Source organism: Andrena cerasifolii, chromosome 4, assembly GCF_050908995.1.
Source record: "Andrena cerasifolii isolate SP2316 chromosome 4, iyAndCera1_principal, whole genome shotgun sequence".
Taxonomy (NCBI): domain Eukaryota; kingdom Metazoa; phylum Arthropoda; class Insecta; order Hymenoptera; family Andrenidae; genus Andrena; species Andrena cerasifolii.
The window spans coordinates 8,402,378-8,426,128 of record NC_135121.1 but is presented as its reverse complement, the minus strand read 5'-3'; the positions used below and the strand labels follow the sequence as shown (position 1 = coordinate 8,426,128).

The 23,751-nt window shown below is 50.1% G+C and overlaps 1 protein-coding gene across 5 annotated transcripts in view; it reads left to right on the top strand.

The window, feature by feature from the left end:
- Hth (Meis homeobox homothorax) overlaps nucleotides 1-23,751 on the top strand; it is a 466,430-nt gene that overhangs the window by 342,840 nt on the left and 99,839 nt on the right. For all 5 annotated transcript variants that reach the window (XM_076810875.1, XM_076810873.1, XM_076810874.1 and 2 more), the window contains one exon: nucleotides 13,697-13,773. In XM_076810875.1, coding sequence (XP_076666990.1) covers nucleotides 13,697-13,773 — 77 coding nt within the window. The remainder of the gene's footprint in view (nucleotides 1-13,696; nucleotides 13,774-23,751) is intronic.

Genomic DNA, 23,751 nt, shown 5'->3' with positions numbered 1-23,751 from the left:
CAGATTTCTGAGTATCGAGGTTTCACAGCCTCCAGTAGCTAATTCGGGGTACAACGGTATCTAAACAATGATTCTCGCCGAATGATCGCTGCTACTCGCACAGATGTCGGTATTTTTTATTAATTCGATTGCCACGCCTCGGGGATCCCAGCGAGCGCGCTTGTCAGCGGTTAATTCCCATTGACAGCGAATTTTCGTTGTTCCCGCGCTGCGCCAGCTCTATGAAGATCTCGAGGCGTCGCCCAGAGCACTGACAGTCACCTGTCCGAGCTCTGGCTCGCGTTGCATCCACTGGCACGTTGCACAGGTGCCCGCTTCGTACCTGGCCACAATGGATCAATTCAGTACGGTTGCTCGTATAACTTTGTTCGCCGGATGAGAGCCCTACGACCTGGCCCGTAACTTGCCATTCGTCACAGACGCGACGTGTCGTTGCTGTCGACGGGAACGGAGATCGCCGATAGACCGGCGATCATCGATGAAAACAAACCATCACGGTCGTCCAGCGGGAGGAAAATAAAATCGATTGCTCCTGAACACCGAACGATGTCCTGCATCCCGATTCTGTGAACGGGGGACCGTATTAAGTTAACGAGTTATTGGAGAAATTTCTTTTACCTCTATTGTAATCATCTTCTGATTGTAAAGGCGTTTAATTTCGAAATCGACTAAGGTGAATGTCCCAATTTCTGCTCATTTAAAAGATAACTAGTCATAAAGAAGGTGTAAAAAAATTGTTTGTGATCAAAATTTGCAGAGTAATCGATTAATTCTTTAATAATACATCAACCAATTCAAAATCTATTTAAGAAAGTTATTTCAAGATGTTTAACTATTAGTAATTTGTAATTGAATATATAATGCTCTGAATGTCCGTATTTCTGCTCCTGAAAAATAGCGATATTGTCCCAAGCTCGTGCAACACTCGCGTAAATGTTTAAATAATTTAGAATAATTTTGTTGCAACTATAGTACAAACGTGACGCATATAATAATAAGAAAAATACGAAATGAGCAGAAATTGGGACATTCACCTTAACTTCGGTTTTCACGAATGGTCAAAAGGTGAATCTTTCTGGCGAGATGTTGAACGAATGAAGGGCCTACCTCTGCTTCCCGAAACCATCTTTGGAATCCGCACTTGGGCCTGGAATATTAACTCGTTGGGACCCGTCATCATAACGCGCACCATCCCACGCGAATGTCTTAAAAAACGCATGTGTCGTTGATCGGGAGGGAGCACTCGTTGCCCGTGATATTTATTGCCGTGCACCGGGCGAGCTTTAAAAATGCATTCCACGCGAAAGAGAAGGGGCGACGGCCAAGAGGAAAGGGAGACAGAGGAATTTGTTCCTATTTGTTTGAAAGCGTTATGCAGCTGTCAATGGGTCGACCTGCGCGCGTATGCTCGTCCGGAACGAGCGGTCAACACTTTTCTCCGCGTGCATCACGATCTGTTCCATCCGATCGCGTCAATCACTCAAACTCTTCGACGCGCGGGTTATCGATGCACCGCCGCCCCCGCGATGCAAAGCGCGTTGCAACTGCCTACCTGCAGCGTCGTTCCGACCTGTGAGCGACGTCCTCATTATGAATATTGTATTTTATGGTCGTTTGTTTCCGTTTGTTCCACGGCACCACCTCTTCTCGCACCCATTCCGGTTACATCCTCGGTTGATCGCTAATGAGGGGTAATTCTCTGGGCTTGATTGGTCCGTTCCCAAGTTAGAATCGTGGATCTGCTATTGCGGGTGGAGGATACTTGAAATATTTGAGTTCGCAATTTTCGGCGACGATGCTCGTGCTTCCCTGCACGATTTCTCGTCGTCGACCGATGGAGACGTTAGACTGGCATTCGACCAGGAAGAGTGGAAACGTCGGGGCTCCGGAATTAAGGCAGAGGGAAAAAAGAGCGAAAAAATGATCGGGCCGTGCAAGCTATGAAACGGCGCGCGGCTAAATATTCAAATTAATACGGCACGCTCGTGATACGGCCGATAACGGGGCCGTCCGACTTTAGCGATTCGGCTTATCGAGCACGGCCGCTCCTCGCGATGGATACGAATGTTTGCGTGCTTATTCATGAAAGGAACGAGCGATAACGGCCGCCTCCTGTCATTCTTTATCGCCGGAGCCACGCCGTTGCCTCGGCTTCAATAATTCCGGCCGCTGTCGTGGCCGGCAACATTAACATTGTCAGGTAGGTGTTTTCTCAAGTACGTTTTCAACGTTCCGCCGCGTCACTGGGGATAGGGAAAGAAATATTCCACGCGCGACCGCTGCTTGTCGCGTTTAGAACTTTGCTCCGGTTACTTCATCATTCCTGGTTCGCGTCATTCGCGGATACCTTGGGCAACCTCTGCGTAGACAACGTTCCATTTAGGAGACCGCGAGGAACGCGCGATAGGAGCATGGCTGTAGAACGCCGAAGGGAGATCACCGGGGAAAATGAAAATCTGGCTGGGCGATCGGGTATTACACGAGGCAAATTGCCCTTCCGAACACGAGCTAATAAAAAGAGGGCCACCGGTTACACGGAGAGGAAGGATGCAAAGAGAAAGGGCCGGGGGTGGTCTGGTGGATCTCCTTGTAACCCGTATAGCCCATTTCGGGGGTCGCGTATATGACGCCATTCGCACGATACCCGACGACTAAACGAAGTCACACCCCCTGCCAGGGGCTGCGGAAAGGGGTTGGATGCTCCGCACACGAGGTTACAAGACGGAATAAATACAATATTATGCAAACGGGCGGGGCTGATCGCGCTCGGCAAAGCCTCGGGAATCTCGGGAATCCCGAATAAATTGACACTAAACGTGGGAAGGGTCTGGCCCCCGGCCCGCCTCGCCGCGTGTCTCGTCCTCGGAGCATCCTCCTACGCCTACGCGCTCGGATCGCTCAGAGCGACGGGGAACGCCGCGCCGGAAATATATATCGATGCCCCCGCAACACGCCGTATCCCAATATCACCTAACAGCTATTTCGTTTATACGGGCCTTTGCGCGGGGTTAGGGTGGAAAAGGGAAGAGGCGAGGGTGCCCGGACGGGAACGTGTTTTTCCGGAATCTATGCATTACTCGCGTGGAATGACGGAGGGTTGATCGCTCTTCCCTCGGCTCGCCTCCTCGAAAAACGCGTTTTCTTTCGTCTCGTAATTTCCGAAGTTTCCTCGTCCGTTCCTCTTGGCGCGGCTCCGGCGTAAATACCGGAGGTATCGTATAATCATCGAAATTACGATCTCAGCGCAGCGCTCGCGTCGAGAGCGGGACGCCGAGCTAGGGAGGAGGGACGCTTCGCGATCCGCGTCGATTCTAATCTACCTCCCTCTTTATCTTGCCACCGCGTCGAACCTTCGTACGGGACAGTAAACCTTGCAACGAAATGGCCCTCAGCGCGAGCCGTATCCTTGTTACCGATACCGGTAACGACGAGGACGGCCATTCCCGCGCTGCCAGCAACCACGCGCATATACCCCCAACTCCCACGCTTCCTGTTCCCGTCTATATCCCGCCATCTCCGTCGTAGTCCAATTATTTCTCCTTTTTTCCTCTCGCTTCGTGCGACAAAAAAGATGCCCCGACGGGATGGACGCGGGACGAAAGTGAACATTATTAGGTGAACGTACACGGTAATAGAAACATGTGCTTGGAAAGTAGGACTGACACCGGTGGACGTGTCTCTTTATTTACAAGCGTAGTTATGAAAATGCAACGCGGTGTCGTTATGAATATCTACCCAAATAGATACTTGTATCTGGTGTCGTTGCAAAACGAGGCTCGTATAATCATAACGTCACGATAAATCACCTTCGCGAAGACGACGACGTATCACGCGGCCGCGGCCTGGAAACGAGGACGTTTCGCAAGAAAATTGCTGGCGGTTCTTATCTCCGGCCACCTCCGTTTACCGATACCGATGCACTCGCTCGCGTGCACGCGCGATCCCACGTTCCGCCGACGCGCGCGGCCTGAAAACTCGCGGTTTCCCGGCTGTTGCTGTCGTACGGCCGAGAGAGCCGGGCCGGGCGCGAGCGAGAGAATCGCTGCCCCGTAGCAGAAGATTATACGCTTTAAATGGATAATTAAATAGCAACGAAACTGACTGAAAGACTGACTGGGGATGATTGCTGGGTAGCGGCGCGAGCATGACCGTGGAATTGCCGCCCGGGGGCCCCTTTCAAGAGGAGGAGGTTTCGTTATTACGCTCCCTCCTCCCCCGGTTCCCGTGTCTAAACTGAACGGAAACGTTATAATTATCCTGATTCCCACAAGTCACGAGACGAGGAGCCCGGTACCGATTCACGTGGCGAGGAAAAAGGGGCGAGCGCAGCGGAGGAAAAGGATTTCGCTCGCGTCGATGACGTTGTACGGACTCTGTATTCGACGGCTGGATGTTTCGGTGGGGCTGGTCCGTCAGGTCGATCGATGCCACGGAAATGTTCCGATCGACACTGACGTTTGCAAGCAAGCCTCGTGGAAACGGAAGCACGGGAAAATCGCAGGAGCGCAGCTTCCCGTGACCATTAGCCAGCCAGTTAATCGCGGCGAGTGGCGTGGATCCACGTCTCCCTTCCCGCGCGAGATTAGGCCAGAGTAACCGTCAGTCGTTTCATTAGCACGGTCCAATCAGCCCGATACGGCCCCTGGACGATCCTTGCGGCGCTGAGCGAGGCCTAATCAATGAAATTGGGAGACAAAGCCGGGTCAGTAGCCGGGGTCAACGGTCATCGGTCCTGGCGACGATTGAACCTACCGTCGAAGAACCTCCTCCTCCTCCACCTCCCGCTCTTCGTCCTCGAGCCTAACGCGACCTCGAAGGAGAGAATGAGGTAGGTGTGTCGCGTCGCCACGCTCCTGGATCCTCCTTACGCACCCTTCGAGCCTTGTGTCCCGATGATCGCGCGCCTGGGTCGTGGGAGATCTCGGGCACACGTGCACACGTGCACAAGGCGGTCCACCCAAACACAACGCGGACTGACACGCTCGATGTTCCTCTGGGTGTATGGGCGCGAGCAGACCCCATGGTAGACAGGGTCGCGTGATAATGACAGGCCTGGGCGTCGCACGGTGATTGAGGTGGCCGTGTCACAGAGACCCGGTTCGACCACGCCCTGCAGGTCGGCCGTACCAATTCGCATCGATTCCTAAGTCGCCCCGTGGAATCGCTCGATCTGGCTGCTCGTAGTCCTGCTGGGGAGTAGCCTCGGTATTCGAGGAGAATTCGAGTCTTCGTAGCTAAGAGCGCTTCAGCGAAAAGGCAGTTAGCTGGACTGTCGTAGTTCCTCGTCCCGCGTTAGAGATTATCTATGTAAGTCCGAGCTGAGCAAACGTGGCAATACTTTGGCGTCACCTTCGAAATATTAGTGGCAGGAACGATGGCGACGGCCAAGGGTAGTCGCGAGATTGATTTTTCCCGGTGCCGAGGCGGGAATGCAGCGCAGGGAATAGCCGATTATCGAACGCTAGCGAGTGAGCCCGGTGCAGTGACGAGGCAGATTCAGCAAACGATATCTATCTGGCAGACGGGGGTCCGCGTTTGCTCGGTTCCCGTCGTCGTCGTGCTGTTCCACCAGCGAGTCGACATCGCGGCGGCATACCATCTTTGGGCTTGGCTTATCTCGTATCGTTGGAGCTTACCACAGATAGCTGCAGGCGCGTCCTCGCGCATACCTCCATACATTCCATTGTGTTTCGCCTGTAATTACACCGAAAGGGACGTGGCGCGTCTTCGGCGCAGTTCGTCGCGCGGGGAATGGCATCCACGAGGCCGATTCTAATCAGCGCCGCACATCCCTGAGACATGTCGCTGCGACAGCGGGCCTGGAACGCGAGAATGCCACGAACGGGTCCTCCGATTTCCACGCTGCAATCGAACCGATCGATTTATTAACGTGTCCCGATGGAGAGATCGAACGTTTCGCCGCGTCCTTGGCGAGATCGTCGGGAAAGATACGCGATAATTCGATCAAGCAACGTGCATTTTCCTGCTCGTTATTCCTGGTAGGGTAGACCGGGGGTGGTAATAACACTTTGACTTTGGAATACGCTTACGCAAAAACTATTACAGTTACAACAACAGTTTTTTTTTTACGAAAATGTTACGTATCTGACATTATTTGAGCCACAACAGTTTCGCTGTATGTCAAGTAATACTCCGGTTATTAATAAAAAACGAGAAGCGGAGAATGTGTTATAACAGTCTCCGACCCCGGATCGGTTGCAACATTGCATGGAGTCGATAGTAGCACAAATTTAACTTTACAAAATTAAAATATTTATTGATTTTAATGATAATAATAAATGAAAAAAGTAAAATCTATAACCAATTATGCGGTGTCGCCATTGTGGCAGAAATAGAAAATGTTTTGGCTGGTACATTCTTCATGCGATCAATCCTTACATTCAGTACATCGCATCCATTTTTTATTTGGTTTGTTTGTGCTGTGCTATAGGATTCCATGCAAACAAGACAATATTATTAATCTTCTTTGTCACTATTCCGTTCTGTCCCTGTACAACCGACTCCGACCAGGTTTTTGAACTTAAATTATAAATTTTTATTAACGAGACACTTAAAAGTGATAAGTAACGATCAGTATTACTTTAGAAATAGCCAGATTAAATATTAAGAAATAAAGAAATCACGTACTTGCAAAGGGAGTATTTATATCACAAATTTAAATCAGTAAGGAAAAGTTGCTTTAGGGTATCGAAAAGTTATTTTCTTCACTATGCATGTCTATTGTGTATCTACACTGCTAGGATATGGATATGTGTATTCCAAATGTCATTCTTCATCATATATAAAAAATTTGTGTTAATATCTATCATATGTTTTGAGATATTTAACGTGTTACAATCGCCCCCGGTCTCCCCTACCCGCGGTTCAGAGGTCACGGACGTGGCGGTTCCATTGTGAGAACGGGACGTTCCGTAATATCCAGCCGGCTCGAATCTTCGCTCAGAGGATCCTCTCCTCTTAAAGGAAATCCCGTGGAAGTCCTTTCGACGTGCCGCAGCCATTACCCCCGCGCGGCCACCCCGCGCCCCGCATCCCTTCCCAGGCTGCAATAACGGCACATTAAAGGATTTTAACGCCGAAATTGAATAACCCCGGAGGCGGTAACGAAGTTTATACCCGCTCATGGAAATGCCTTATGTAGCTATATCCAGCCGATGGTGGGAGACAGTCGGAATGAAGGTATTAGGGATGACTGACGCGCTGACGTCGCCCATTTTGTCGCTCCTGCTCTCGGTCCTTCTTGTCGTTTCCTCGTCCTCGTTCTCGCATCAGCAAAGTGCAGCCCTCGCTCCTCCGTCAAAGCTGGTCGATCCAGGCAATCGTTCACCGACACATTTCTAAACCGTTCGCCTGCTCAGCGAGTTCCTTACAGTGAATTAGGTTACGCAGTGCTGGGCCCGGCCAGTTTCATCTGGTAGTACCCAAACCCCTTCATCCTCGCAATCAGCATCGGACAATACCAGAATGTCCGCGAAATCGACACCGTGCAAGCAGATCAGAGGACATAGAATCCCCGTGTCGGAACCGTTGCTCAGCTTTCCAGCCTGTCCTTTCGCCGCGAGTCCTGCGGGCGAGGGCGAAGGCGAGGGTTACGAGGGCGGGATCCGGCCGCGTGATGACGAGGCGCGATTTCTGGCGGCTCCCACGCCCCAAACGCCCCGCTCGTTAGTCGGAGTCAGCAGCGGTCGTCATCGACGTGTCATTCGGCACCGGAGAAGCCTGGTACATCGGCGGTGATCCCGGAACGAGTCCTGGGACCCCACCGAGGACACGAAGAGAGGAAGCGAGGTCCGACGCGAGACCGCCCATTCGACATCGACGTTCCTGACGCAGCATCGAAACCAGCAAATTGTCGTGCTCGCCGAGGCCACGTAGCGAGATCGTCGATCGTTGGCGCGGTTAGTGTTGAGATGCGGAGGGACGGGCCCGTCTTCCTCTCCCTGACAGCCGCTATCTGTATCGTACCGTTGGATCGTAACGAGAGTACGTGCGCAATTGGCCCGATCAAGAGGAGCCCGGCGCGTCTCCGTGCGAGCGAGGGTGTCGTTATCGTCGACTTTGCCGATTCCACGGCAACCGGTCGGTTGCTTATCGAACGCCGATTAATAATGGGCTTGCTTCGACCGTCGGGTTTTCCTATGATTTACCGACCAGGACACCCGGCTATTCACGCTCAAAACAGGTTACAAGTTGAAACATTGCGCGATGCTAATGCGCGTACATTGAATATTAATGGTCATTGAAATTCATTTTATTCTTCATGGAACATGGCGTTCAGCGGGACTGACGTACGGCCAAGGTGAACGCGAAAGTCTATCGATATTGCTTGGCTCGCGCTTCCGAGCTTTATTAATAATATTAATAATACTTATCCACGGGTATTACCCTTTGGTACAGACATGAGAAAATGGTACCGAGTGTACAATTAAAAAGAACATAATATAATTTGGGATTAATTATTGATAACTAGGTAGGTATAAGGTCGTCTACTAAGCTATTGCGCTCTTCAACGCAATTGTAGGTCGATTCAAAATATTCAGCAAAAAGATTCCGTTAGTTTTCTCAGTTCCTCTCTTAGTTCTCGAAGATGTTTTCTCTGTTTATACGTTAAGTCTTCGCAGATTACCACAGGGATCGTATAGTTATTCTCATATTTTAAAGTGGATAAAACTTCAACTCTTGACGATAAAGTCGCTCGAATAGGCCTCACTTTGCCTGGTACTTTTCTTCCCAGACGTCTGGTTTTCAAATTAGAAAGATCTATACGGTGAGGCCGAGAGAGAATTTCTTTAACAGCATCTGAGTCTAGCGAAGACGTCTGTGACCCCCTGATGGGACGAGGACACGACTTCCTCGAAATTGTATAAGATGACATTGCATGACATTAATTCTCTTTCTCGAATCTCACTTATAATCTCGTCCTCAGTGGTTGGGCCTCCATCGGATGTCAGTTTGGACAATTCAGATAATTTGTCTTCAATAACAGACACTGGTTGTTAGCTGCTTAATTTCAGATTTAAATTCCTCCAGAAGCACCGCGAACGTTCCTGTAGTTCACAATTAAATTCAGATCTTAGTTTAGCAAATTCAGATTTTATTATATTCGCAATCCGTGTATCCGTATCGCTGACGTCGTTCCACGTCGGTTTTACGCGTGATGGGGTTAACTATCAAGGTGGAGCAACCCTTACAGATTTTTCTTCCCATTATTAGATTAGATTAACCAATTTATAGAGAATTTTCGCCCGTAAGAAAACGAAAGTAGTCTATGATGTAATCCTTCAATTACTCCGACGCAGGAATCGATTTGCCCCGATACGTCTAGCGTTTCCTCATCTTTTCCAGTACTTGTTGCTTTAATCCATCATCCGCGACGGCTTTGACATCGATAGCCGTGGTCTTTAAATTTTCACTCGGTCTGTCTCGAAATAATCGAAGGGGTGTACGGAGATTGCGTAAGGCACAGCACACCTGTGGATGCCGGGTGGCTTCTCTTTCGGCACAGTTCTTTCCTAGAGGAAAAAGATGTCTCGCCGGGCCCCCAGGTTGTACTGATTTGAATTTGGGTCACGAACGAGCTCATTGTCTCGAGAATTGTCTTAGGGAGCAGTTCCCTCCCCGAAAGGGCCACGGTTATTTCAGCTACGCCCGCTATCAAGGTAGCGACTCGTGGATGAGGTTAGCGTACCACGAAAAGGGGTCGTCTCGAGGCAATCGGGCTAAACTACGGACTCATTTACACACTTAGCCGGGCTTCCGGCTGGCTCGTTTCTACCCCAGCCGTCGGCCGAGCTCAAATGGTTTTCATATTGTCTTTTTATCGCTCGTTTTCATTCTATCGCTTGTTTGGCTGCCGACTCGAGTCGTCCGCCTCGACGATTCCGCGCCTCTGCTTCTTTTATTCCAATTCAGTTCTCCCGTAGTTCTCTAGATCGACCTCCATCAGCTGTTCCATTTACCTTGCCGCGTCTTAGGCAAAGAAACACGGTATTTCGTGTCGTATTTGGACAACGTAGGTGGGATTGTCTGTGATATCAAGCTCGGTTGTTAAAATGCGAAAGGGTACATCCGCGCGCAACTTCCACCCCCTCATCTCGTAATCACACTGTAAACGTTTCATTTCTTAATCGAGAGATCGCCTGCAAGATTCATTCAATCCCCAGAGTGTTACCTGCAACTTTCTCGCGATAATACTTTTACCGAGTCAAACTTGTGCATCGTCACGGGTGGCCCGAGGGGGTGGACGACCCTCGTGGAAAAGCACGGGAGGGGAGCAGCCCGGAACGGACCGCCGCGAGCACTTAAGACTATTGTTTTCAATGTAATTGGATAGCTGCTGCTGCTCTCTCTCTCTTTCTCTCTTTGTCCCTTTTACTTGCGTTCTCGCAGCCACCTCGATCCCAGAAGAGGGTGGAAAGCAGTCAGCCAGCCGGGTCCCCGTTGTAGCTTCAACAATTATCTTGATTGTTTTATGCATACACCGACGAGCCGGCTCGGCGGTGGAAAGGGGACGATCCTTGAATTTGCGACAAAACGCTAGCACCACAGGTACAGCGTTTCGTCCAACTTCTGGGTACGTACTCGAAGAATACGCACCGACAACTACCTGCTCATTAACCATCAGTTCTAATTGAATCATTTCCCAGTCAACGAACGAACCAAATTCCCACGACTCGCCCCAAACTACCCTCCCCAGTCAAACCTCCTGATCCCAGCAGAATTTCGAGCCCAGCAATCCAGGAATCCGTTGTCCCCGTCATAGCGACACGGCCATGGAGATCTAGATCTACGATCGATCCGCGTCAAATCCGCCCCGTACGTAGTCGGCCGCGTCTCGATCCCCCGTCTACCAACCCTCGATATGACGTTACACGCAGGGAACGCTAGGTAGCCAGCCGGGGCGAGATCCGATAGAAACTCTACGCCCAGACAATGCTCTCGGCCGATTTAATTAGGATAAGAATCGCTTGGATCGCGTATACACGGCCGGCACAATGGGCTTTCGCGCCGGCAGGGGGAAAGGCGGGGGGAGGGTGCACGGGATGTGGAGGGTAGGACATGAAGCCACCGGTTCTGGTGTGCACGTATACCGTGGCTCGCCTCCAAGAAACATGATATAGGGAGAGAGGGACGGGGGAACGGGCGGAGAGGGATCTGCGGGCTACGGCGGTTTCCAAAAATACCGCAGGCTTCGGCAAAAAGTAACAACCAGGGGGGGGGGAGGTGATGCGGGGAGCGGGGACGTGGAACGTAATACCGCGAGCGCCACGTGCTAATTATGTAAAAATATGATGCGGTCCGGCCGCTTGCGGTGCAGCCGCGGGAGCTTTTATGCGCAGCCGGATCCGCTCGCGTCGCTCGCGCGCCCGATCCCTCGGCTTGGCATCGGTTCTCGGGGCCCGATTTTACGTTCAATTTAATGCCCGACGCGTACCGTGGCCGTGAATTATAATCGACCGTGTCGCGGCGGTCGGTCTCGCGTAACCGGCCTGATTTAATCGACCGCTGCGTGCGTATGGCCGAGAAAAGCCGCGGCGATAACTTTCTCGGTTATCGCCGAAGGAAACGGCGTTCGATCGGGACGTGGGGCTGCTCGCGTCATAATTATAATGCGGCTGTAACGCTGGGATTAATTGAGACGTGGCTGGCCCACGATCACTTGTCGATTGTGTGGGATAACGATGGCAGGGAGAACGCGTAGGTGGTTGATCTTTGGGGGTTGAATGATAGTGTCCTTCCTAGCGAGAACAGAGGCTTCCTCAGGCGAAGTTCGTATCTGGTTTCAGAGGCATTAGTTCGTAGACTGTCTTAATTTTACACCCGGAACACGCGCGAGTCTAACGCGTGACGAGAGATTTGTTTGCCCGGCGACGATTACGTGACTTTAATATCGCAATGGGAACTAATAAGAGATCGAAATTAAGATGCACCGCGCATTGTCCCCGCGGGATAGGCGTTTCGCGAAGCTCGTAATGGAATTAACGAGATTATCAATGGATCGCGTGCGTAACTTTTTTTTTAACGCTCCTCGGGGTCCGGAAGTTAGGTCATCCATTAGCGCGAAAAGAGATTGCACCCTGACAGCTTTTCACCCTCGTAACTATCGCTGGGTATTCGTCTCCCGCTGCAAGTCTATAATTCGTTGCTTCGAATCAATTTAAATCGCATGCCACAGCGTCAAGGCTTGATCGCGAAATATCAAAGTCTTATCGTAACGTGAGCCTATCCATTCCGAGAGTCCGATATGAGAACCGTGGGCGAGCAGTGATTAGGTGCAGCGCAACAAGTAGATTAACGCGATCCACAAACAAAGAAATTTCATACACGTGTTTTCATTCGTGCACGCGCGAACCTTGCACGCGCGCCGTTCGTCTTGCCGCCGCTTGGCACCCATCGGAGCGGAGGGATCCTCTTGCCACAAGTGCGAAATTAATGCGAGCAGTAACTTCCCTGGAAGAACGATGAGATTTATACACGAATTTATGGACTGGCGCGGCAAGACCGATGGAATAACCGAGGAGTGCATCATTTATGCATCTAGCTCTGGTTTCGCGGGCGCCGCGGCGGTAGCGCTCGGCTTTGATCTGTTGCCAATGTCACCTAGCCGTCTTCCGACGAAAGTGAGAGCAACGATTTTTGAAGGAAAACTCCAAGCTCCTCTGTCACTTCGTATCCTCCCGTTATCGCTATTCTCTGCCGCTAAGAAATATCTTGCAATTCGAAGTGGTTGTCACTGCAGTGGGCCAATGTCCCGTTTGAGTTTAGAAGGCACGTTTCGCTACTATAAAAGGAAACATTGAAACGTCGTCAGAAAATAATTTACAGCGACACCCACTGCGGATTTATTTATATTCATTATTTACAGCTCCGCTGCGACTCTCCTCGCAGGGCATTAAATCTTCAGTATTCCATAGGCGACATTGTAAACGCGGCGTTTTAGCAATTTTATCGCGCACCCGCCGATTTCCTTCAATAATTCGCGAGCCAAAAGATTATCTTGTAAACCGTTTATCCGAGGCTCGTTTCTCCGTCGCTGTCCACGGCTGACCTTTCTCTCGTATATCTTCGATGGCCCCTCGTAAACTCTGTCTTTCGTGAAAGCCAATACGAGCATCGAGGACGGATCGCTGTCCCTGCAGAAGCGCATCTGCGCCGATGCGACAGCCCGATAAAACGCACTCGTCCCCAGCTATATAGAAGCGCTTTTTACACTGCCCTGTGTCCTCCTTCCTCCCTCTCCCCGCCCGTCCTCTTTTTGCTTGCTTTATTGTTGTTGTTGCAGCGATAAATAATATTTCACAGGTGCGCCCAGGCGACGCGCGCCGCCTGTAATGCGCCTCGCTCTGCCGTCGCGCAGATAAAAGTTCCCCCGATGCATCTATGCGCTCTGTGCACTTACCTACCTGTTACGCAACGAATCGCTCGATAAATTGTTTAAAAGCACAGGCTGCGGGGAGACTAGGCTCTCCCCCCTTCGAACAGAGCGTCGTCGTAAATAACGCGAAAGTCGCGGGTGGATTTGATCGAGTGTTCGCGTAACGGCAGCAGATTTAGAGGAAAGAAAGCTCGGTAGATAGATGAACAGATAGTGCAATTGATAGAGCAGCAATTCGGTTGGCCGTTCTCTGTGCTAGCCGAAGACAGTTTGCTAAAGCAGTGTTCTTGTCTGTTGCAGCATCCATACCCTTCGGAAGACCAGAAGAAGCAGCTGGCACAGGACACGGGGTTGACGATCCTTCAAGTGAACAACTGGTGAGTGCTACTTCTCCAATCAAATACCTACTTTGCGTGTACACTGATAAGCGCGTATCAACTAGAGGAAACCTGCGATCCATCTCCCCATTAAAACTCGCCGCCCCTTTCTTTCGAAGCGTGTCTGAAGATCACCAATTATCCGAAATACCCGCGGGCAAGCTAGGGCACGCAGCACCAAGTCATTTACTTCTCGCGCGCGACACGATAATTATCAGGCAGCGATCGATTTCCCGCGACAACGGGAAATTCGACGTCAGAGTCGCGTCAGAGGGATTGATGAAAGCCAGTCGGACGTTCTCCCAGCGACAGGTTCTCCAGCCTGTTATCTCTTGGGGTAGTGCGTGCGCTGGCTGGAACTTTTTCCCACCTCGTCTCGGCTACGAGGAGCGCGAGCGGGCGCGGACACGCGGATTCCGGACACGCTGAAATTACTCTCGTCCGTCAAACGAAACGAGCCGTGCCTCGGCCCCGTCGACGTTGCGACAAGCTGATTATTTCAGCGTGCCGATCACGCGAAACACGGGGAACAACGACGGAACGGTCGCCTCGAGGCACGCACCGCTGCGCTGGATTTCGAAATTCCCGCGACACCTGTCCCTCCCCGCCGTCGAGACACGGGGGGCATTGTCGGGCCCGCGAGATTCCTGGCGTGCCCCTTGTCGAAGATAAAATTGCCGATTCAATGGGTTTTCGCGACGCGTTCCGGCGTGCGAAGTAAAGAGATCGATAGCAATGACATCGAACCGAGTGGACAAGAATTCGATGGATGTGAGCCCAGTGGAAGGCATTTAGGAATAGAGGAAGTGCAGCATATTTGGAATACTGTTGGTAACTTGGAATACCGATAGTATCTAATAAACTACTAACGCTTTCTAATTTGTAACACCGAAGATAATTGGGGCTAATGACCTGTTAACTAATGAAATTTGTGGATCAACCACTATTTCAACAGCTTTTGGTGAATTTTTAATAAAATCGTTTAACTTAAATATTACTTTTTAGGAATTTTATTTATCTAAGATTGTTCCTATATTGTGCTTTTTCAGCCTGATTAGATCATAAAAGAAAATAATTTTATTATCTACATGTTTTTTTAAGTTTATAAAGTGAAAGTAAATTGGAGTAGCGGTATTTCAAATTACCTGCAACTTAACGAAATCGATACTTCCTGTCATTTTTCATTTAGATCAAAGTTTTAGTTGCTATTTGTTTTTTATTATTATTGAGAGTTTACAATATAAAAGTTTATTAGTTTCCCTATGATATTATGCAATTTTATTTGTTCCCATCCTCTGCTGTAATTTTGTATTCTTAAACAAACTGGTATTCCAAATATCCTGCATTTCCTCTACAGACATTGGAGTTATAGTAGGAAGGAGTTATCTGTCTTTATGAATTTTCCCAATTACTTTCTCGTTAACTGTGGAATGAGGGCGAATCTATCATCCAACGTGCAAAGAAACATTGTAGACAAGCAGCATGAGTATTTACGAGCATACATTTCATATCCAACGACCCACTAACACCGCCCACGCTCGTCGCCCAATTTTCTGCGTCCCTTTGAAAACACGTTTCCCACGTTGCAACATTCGATCGTTATTGGCATTCGACTTTCTCCCGATCGTAAACACTAACGATCCACGGATCGTCCAAATCGCCGGCGCTGTTCGAGCGGGAAGGAACGCGATCTACCGGCAAGCCTGCGACTCGAGTGGAAAAGAAGGCCCTCCGTGGACCACACGCGCGGCGCGCGGCAATAATTCCCCGCGAGGCGACGGAATAAAACCGTAACACGGTCGAACGCTGGCTGGCAGCGGCGTAACGAGACGTTTAAAATAATATCTGGTCCGCGGCGTGGCACGCTTGGCAGCCAGGTAAGCGAGTGCAGCTTGTAAAACGTTTACGCCAGCCCGCTTTATGCACCTTTAATCTCGGCGCGAAGTGCCATACCGGATTCTACTAGTCGCTATTATGTACTGACTTTACGATTTTCGTATCTGGGCCGTGCACCGAGCGGGAAAGAGCTCGCGCGCGCGCTCTCGCCTCCTGTTCACTCGGCCGATTTCGAGAACCGCAACCTTTGTCCACCGTCTTCTCCGCTTCTCGCGTTCGCCCGTGTCGCTCCTATATAGTTTTCCGAGCCTCCACGACGCTGGAGCGTATCGGGGCCTCGCACGCCCGTAAATTCCGAGGAGTTTTGACGCTACCGATAAACGCACTCACGGAGCGCGTGTAACCGAGCGAGATTTTCGGTTCGGTTCGCCATAAACGCGATAGCGGGTAATGCGGGACACCGCGAGCCCATTGGCATGCGTACCGAGGCGCACACGTGCCTTGACCAGGATTTTTCCTCGGCTCGGCAACGCGAATGGGCTCGATCAACGGCGAACAGGTTAAAGCGGGATCGTAGGTGGTTGCGTTCGCTTAGAACGCGGTTGCAGGTGCGCCGGATAAAGCCGCGGATACGGACCGCGGTGCCCGAGAAATTTTAAAGCGGGCTCGCGATGGAAGCGGATTCTACGTATGATAGGATTGTAATCCTCGGATGCGGATGAACGAAAATTCGACGTCGGCAGGTTTTGAGGGAATAGGGGGAACTGAAATTCTATTCCGGCCAGCACCTGCACTGCCGCGCGCGGATTTACGATTGCCGAGGCGGTATGTAGTCATTATCGTAGCCAGTACACCGGCGTAGTTCTACCGTACGAAACTCTCGAATAAAAGAGTAATACGCGCGAGATTCCCGCTTGATAGCGGTCTTACATTTTACGACCGTCCGCGTTACGTTGTGGCAATTTGCCGGTCGAAACGATTGCAATTAATAAGTTGCTGCCTCTGCTCTTATGATTCATAATGATACGGTTAATCGTTCGACTGCTATTTATGGGGGGGCCAGGATTAAACTCACGGCTTGCACTACCTTTCGTTCTCTGGGAAACGCCGGTGTAATTACAGTTCCGATTTTGTGGGATTATCTGGGTCGATCTTCAGCTTCTTGTTCGATGAGATCAACATACATGATATGTGCTCCTCTATCAATGAGCTTCCCTTTTCGGACACATTTATCGAAGCGGACTCATCCGTGTCTAGTGCGAAAATGTCTTCCAACGCGATTCCCGAAGAGTTCCACGTCGCAGGGAAAAGTTAATCCCGCCACCCAAGCTGGAAAGGGTTAAGACGAGGCAGAGAGGGAAGCTTAGTGCGACCTGTCCCATGAAATCCCCCGTTTCTTCGAGTTGATCCACCATTCCACCCCCTCGTCCGCTTTCTCTTTACAGAGGATGCTCCCCTTGCTCGTACCTCGCTATCTTGATAGATGTTTCCGCGCAGCACCTGCGCCAGCATCCGAATTACAGCGGCCCCTGTTTACCGTGACGTTTAAGCGTCGAGAGTGGAGCTACCCCTTTCGCCCCTTCCGCTTCTGAGCAACATCTTGGGAATCCATGTCGGCGAAATTTCCTCCGCTCGCTCCCCATCTGTTTCCAGGCATTTCGAACTGATTCGCACCAAATGTCCACGTCCACTTTCTCGCTGTTTCTCCGGAAAGTATATTTAACCACATTCCAACGCCTCCTGCGCGGAATATTCGACGTGCACTTGGAATTCCTCGGTAGCTGAGAGAACTCAGCCTATACTCGATTTCAAGATCATGCGGCTTCAACAGCGATCGAAATAATCCGGGTTGTCGTTCGCGGGGGTGAATCAGCAACCTTCCCGCGGCCGGATATAAAATGCGAAACGAATTGCTCGCCTGTTCACCCCCCGCTCGTCGCGGTTGGTCGTCTGCTCGCGTTCTCGTTGCATCGCGACGCCACGGAGGCGCGGGTGGTTTGCGGCGCGTATAAATAAAATCGTCGCGACATTCGCGAACGTCTGTTCGCCGGGCATGCTTATAATAAGAGAGCAGATCGGGGCTGCAGCCCGTGGTAGGAAGAAGAGCGCGGTAATTGAGCACAAATCAAGTTTAAGGAGGCCTCCAGCGACCAGGATTTTTTCATTGCCCTCGCGTAATATTTACTTCGTTCGTTGTGCTCCAGCGACGCCCACGCGATGCCACGATAATTGCGCGGCCGTATCCCGCGCGTCCTCCGAGCGGTGTTAATTGCGTCGTCGCGGACGCAACGCGACGAACGCATGCGTCTCCTCGTCGCGGAATTTTTGGCAAGGCAACGTGTTTACGCGCCACCCCGCGCCGCCAATATTTCCTCCGGCATCTGTCCATACCGCTGACACGTATCCCTCGCGTACGGGCCTCGTAATTAACCGGCCGTAACCTGTGCCCACGCGCAAATTAGTACCGCATAACTTTTCCTCGCCGAGACTGATCCTTTCCAGATAGCGTCGTCTCTCGCTTTCGTCTGTTGCTTGCATTCCGCTCTGGCTGGCACTTAATTAAGTCGATGGGGTCACTTTTCCGTGGCGAGGGGTAGTTTTCCCTTGGATCGCAGCCACGAATGCGTGAATTCTTAAGAACATAATTGTGAATTTAAAGAAGTCCTAATTCCACCAAGCGGGTAGGGGAAAGTGGGGCATAACCGGGTGCTTAATGTATTTTTCCTGCTAGCATAAAGTCAGACGGCAAAATAAACTGTGGACACCGCTAGAAATCTTAATTGGACCTTACAGAATTAGAAAATGAGAGTTCTTATTTTGATAAAAAAAACTATTTGGATCACAGGAACACAAGTTTTCTCGGAAGTATGCAAGTACCCGATTTCACCCTATAGGTGTGGATAATATCGGGTACCTATTAAAAACGCATAAAATATGATATTTTATTTTATTTATTATTATTATTGATACAATTATAAAAATATTATTAGTATTATTTTAGAAACCATAAAGACAGATATTTTAACAAATATTAATTTCTACATAAATTTATTTTAATTTATCTAGTGTGCAAATATCACAAATAAAGCCCATCCGCGATCTATACATATAATCAAGATTATTATTGGATTTTTTAAAGATTAGAAATCAGCTTCTATACGACATTTACGCCATACAGAGAAACTATGGGTACCCGATTTGCCCCATACTCAAATACATCGTTTTGCCCCAAACAAGGTGATTTACTAAACATTAAATATTTACATTTCTACATGCGATAAAGAGCCGGGTAAAACGTAAAAATACTGTGTAAAGACTACAGAATACAATGCAGTAACAATGGTGCAATTCACCAACGGAACACTGGAACTTTTCAACTCGAAATTTTTAACCTTCTCTGGCTGAAAAACTACGACGGTTTTCGCGCTGCGATTGATCTCATACCGTCATGAGGTCCACCCGAATGTAACACCATACGTTGGGTGCATATCGCAGCTCTTGTCTTAGAAAAACAATGACACCCGGTCTGACCCGCGTACCCGGTTTTGCCCCACTTTCTCCTATTCTTACGGAGCCAGGGTGCCGAAGAATCCAGGAGATCGGAATTTTCGTGAAATTTTCGCGAGCAGGCCCCAAGGAGGGAAGGAAAGAAGGAGTTTTTTTTTCGCGTGTACCGAAAGTGCAGGTCGTGATGTATGCCTGGCGTGGGCGGGCAGGTATAAGGGCGCGCGTAGGCGGGCCCCGGAGCTTACGAGGCTTGCACTTGCGCCCAAGTGCATGCGAGAGCCACGGCAATTTCTTCGTGGCGCGATAAGTTTCGTGATATATTTCGCCGGGGGAAACTCATGTTTCCGTAATGCAATTAGAGCGTGGCCGTTGCACCGTTCCGTGGAACGCTACCTCGGACGAGGTCTGCGTTCAGGGACGACGTCGGCGACGGCGACGAGGACGACGTCGCGCTTAGAAATAGCCGGTCTAATTAGAATACTCGAGACAAATGAAATAATTCGTAAATAAAATAGCTTCTCCCCTGTACGTGCGCGCTGGAAGAAGTCTGTCTCTGCCCTCCGAGCACCCTCCTCCCGTCGCCCTTCTTTATTCCCTCCCTTTTGCTCGTTTTGTCCACCGGCTCCTTCTGTTTCGTTCGGTCCCTCGCAGCGTCCTCTTTCTCCCTCGCTTCGCCTACAATTTTCCGTCACATATATCAGCCTGGACAGTAGTTAGAACCGTTGCCAGCTTGTTACCGTGTGTAACCCTTCGCAGAAACTGTGTACACTGCTGCGCGCCGGTAACTTACTGCGGGGATGAAACCGCTCTCGAACGAGTTCAAGATAGAACTCGTCCGTTTGATGAGGAAATCTTCCCGCAGCCTCGATCAATTTAGCAAGCGAAACTGATATTTCTTTCGCTGAGGGAATTTCGGTGGTAGAGCCGAGGATTGACGAGCAGTTGAAGCATTTTTTCAAGCAAGTCACTTACATGTCCACCTAGTCCGAAGCAACCTGCAGCTTCTTTAAGGGGTTATACCTACTTAGTCAGACGGCCGAAAAGAGGCGAATGTTTGTGAATTTTTTTTTGAAAAAGCGGAAGCGTATATTCTTACAGAACTTTTTGTGGTTAAAAGAGCAACATTTAAAGAACATTTGGTAATTTTTTCGTAGAAAAATATTTACGTTTATAATAAAGTAACAACCGTGCACAAATCCCGCAAAAAAATCAGGATTTCAACTTTAAATAGCCACCATTTTGTTTTAAATTAATATTTCGGAAATTCCCTCTGTCAACCTGAGGATACATTAATATACTAACGAAATCTTTTTTGATTTTAGATAATCTGGTTCCGAATGCCAGTGCTCACCGCAAAATCAAATTTTTAAAAATGCTTCTTGGATGTCGATTGTTACTTTATTATAAACGTAAATATTTTTCTACGAAAAAATTACCAAATGTTCTTTAAATGTTGCTCTTTTAAGCGCAAAAAGTTTTGTAAAAATATACGCTTCCGCTTGTCAAAAAAAAATTCACAAATATTCACCTCTTTTCGGCCGCCTGACCAGGTATAACCTCTTAAATCATCACCATCTCTGCCAAGGGAAATACCCCAAGCTCCAGTTCGCGGAACAAGACCGTCGCTACTTCCCTCGAACACCCCCGCGTCCTGGAGCACGCGCGAGCAAGTGGCGCAAATGTGTACTAATATTCCCGCTAATTTAGCCGCTCTCTCCCCACCAGGGGATCTCTCGCTAATAAACCAGAGGTTATTTATCGGCTCGCCCCCCGACCGTGCCCCTTCTGCCCCACGTGTGACGGGTGGTCGTGGTGCTTGCCACTTGGGCCGTTTATTTCAACGTCGCGTCCAGCGCGTTTTTCCTCGGTCGCGAACCCGCGATTTACTCTATTTGAGCCGCGGTCGAAATAATTTTATCGCTCAGGCCGTTCATTTCGCCGACGCCTCCCCGCGCTGACGCTGTTTTTCGCCACCGCCATCCGGCGCGCAACTATTCGAGCCGCGTTCTCGAAATAATTTTATCAGTCGGGCCCGTTCATCCCCGACGACGCGTGTCCCGCGCGAGTATTCGAGACATTGCGCAATTCGTGAAACGGCGAATGGTTCCGAGGGACCTCTCGCGCTTCTGGGCGTTGGTACGCGTTCGCTGCTGATCCGTAAAGGAAGTCTCGAGTTCGATTTCAACTCACAAGGGAACATCCCGAACCCGGAAATTTAAAAAATTCTGAAACTTTGTGAATATGTAGGGAATTTTCTCCCGATTATCACGCAATTTTTGTTTGCTGCCCAAATTCAATTTAAAGGGGTGTAATTGTCCCCTGAAAATCCGGTTATTTTCCGAATTTGTGCTATAACTCGCGAACTGTAAAATAATTTTTTTACCAAATGATAGATCTAGTTAAAAGAAATAACTTTTGTCTTGAGACTTTTCTCTATCTATTACAGTCTGCGAGTTATAACAGAAAATCGGAAAACAGCCGAATTTTCAGGGGTTAATTTCACCCTCTGCGAGTGAATTTGGGCAGCAAACAAAAGCTGCGTTGTAATCAGGAGGAAATCCCCTGCATTTTCACAAAGTTTCAGAATTTGTTGAATTTTCGGCTTCGGGATCTTCCCTTGTCAGGCGAAATAGATCAAAATCGAAGTTACTTGACTCGTCTTAACCACGCGGTATCGCGAGATTTCCCTTCCTCCATCGCGTTCAAAATAATTTCATCGACCAGGCCATTTATCGCCGCGATGCCTGCACCCCAGAGTCGCCGAGACGTTGGTCCCCGCGGTATTTTTCTTCGCGTCTGCAAGCGCGCGAACGCTTATACACTCGCGCGGCCCGATTTGCTCTATTTGAGCGGAGGTCGAAATAATTTTATCACTTACAGCTGCACCGCTGCCGCGGCGGCGGACCGGTGTCTTAAGAGGATTTCGATGTTAACGGAGACGAAGAGCGATTTCGCTTAAGCCCCCGAGACGACGCTTAATCACCGGACGAAATTTACCGTCCTCCGACCCGGCTCCGTTCTCCAAGAACGGGAAAAAGGGAGAGGGAGAGAGTGAGAGAGAGAGAGAGCTTGGCACTCGCCGCCTCTACGGTCTCCCCTTTCGCCTTGAAACACCGTCGCTGACGGAGGACTCGGTCCTTTCCGACGATATTGATTTTTTATTTACCCGCGGCCGCTTCTTTGGCGAAACCGCGCGATTTTCTTTCGTAAGTCGACGGAGGAACGGAGTGGGTGCGGGACGAGTGTATACAACGGCCCGTCACCGATCGACGTTAACGACATTATGGATGACACTAATGAACCCGATGCGATTATTATCGACACGTCGGTAACTTCGTGCTTGTCAGCAGGTACGATAGTCCTTGCACTCGCTAGCGTACGATACTTCTTTCCTCGAGCGTCCTGGGGTGGTATTTCGCCAGTGCCTTTTTTTTTTTTATATCAGCCTGTACAGGTCGACTGACCAACGGTGCACGACCCACCCTCCTCCTCCTCCTCCTCCAGCAGATCGTTAACATCATAACTGTACGTCGCTTGGGTAATTTAGACCGCTGTAAAACCGCGGAGCAGTCCACGGGGTCCGCCGTCGCGTACGTTATAAACGTATATACACGCACGCATACGTACGTGCGCCGCTGTAACAGACTTGCTAACGAGACATTTCGTTTTACAAAATCGTCCGAGACCCGGGAGCCACGCGAATGGGGTCGTAAATCCCCGGGACCGGATGTTAATATCCCCACCCCCTCCGTTCGCCTCGTCCCACCGCCACCTTCGCAAATATTGTTGCACCGCGCGGATGTCGCAGTTTTGAGCGCAACGGCCGTTAAACGTCACTTGTGCGGCCGAACTAATCTCTTTTACGCGTTCCGCGAAAACTGGGCGCCCGCGAGCGCCGTCAGTGGGTTCGAAATGATGGTCGCTAAATCACGCTGCCGCTCGGAGGTGGCAACGTGTTTCGCTGAGGAAGACGTGGCAATTGAATACGAGCTCCCTTCGGCTTCGATCCGGGGGCATCGAGATTGTATTCGGTGTGCTCCCCGTCCGGATCGTAGAAGGGGATGTGCTCCTTTCTCTTTTGCATCGAGGTGAGGTGGGTCAGAAGTGGCGAGGGGTGGCTCGTGACGGTGGGACCGCGGGCAGAGTCGTTTGCATTCCGAGTAAGGAGCGATTGGATTCGAATCCAATGAAGATTAGGGCGTTCGATTAGCCGTGAGCGAGAGAACAGTCGACTTGCCGCAAATGAGCTCGTTCCGGGGGAACGAGAGCCGTTGTTACGGGGAATAGGAGCTTCCCAGCCTCGTCGGTTTCAGTAATGGCGATGGAGCTGGGGGTGTTGGCTTCTTCCATGGAACACCTACTCTAATCAACAATTCATCTACGCCTCTCGGTAAGCCAGCGCGCTGATTATTCTTACAAACACCCCTGGCTCCGAATAAGAATGAATCTCGAAGATAAGGGAGCACACCTATTATAATACCTCGGAAGCTCGTGTACTCGAGGGACACGCGTGCCGCGTTCGCTTTTCGGGAGATCACGAAAGATTTGGATCGGTGACGATGATACCGGGGGGCAGGCGGGATCGTTGCACCATCGCTTCTGAAATTCTGGAGGGTAACCGAAGCCCGGAGAGCT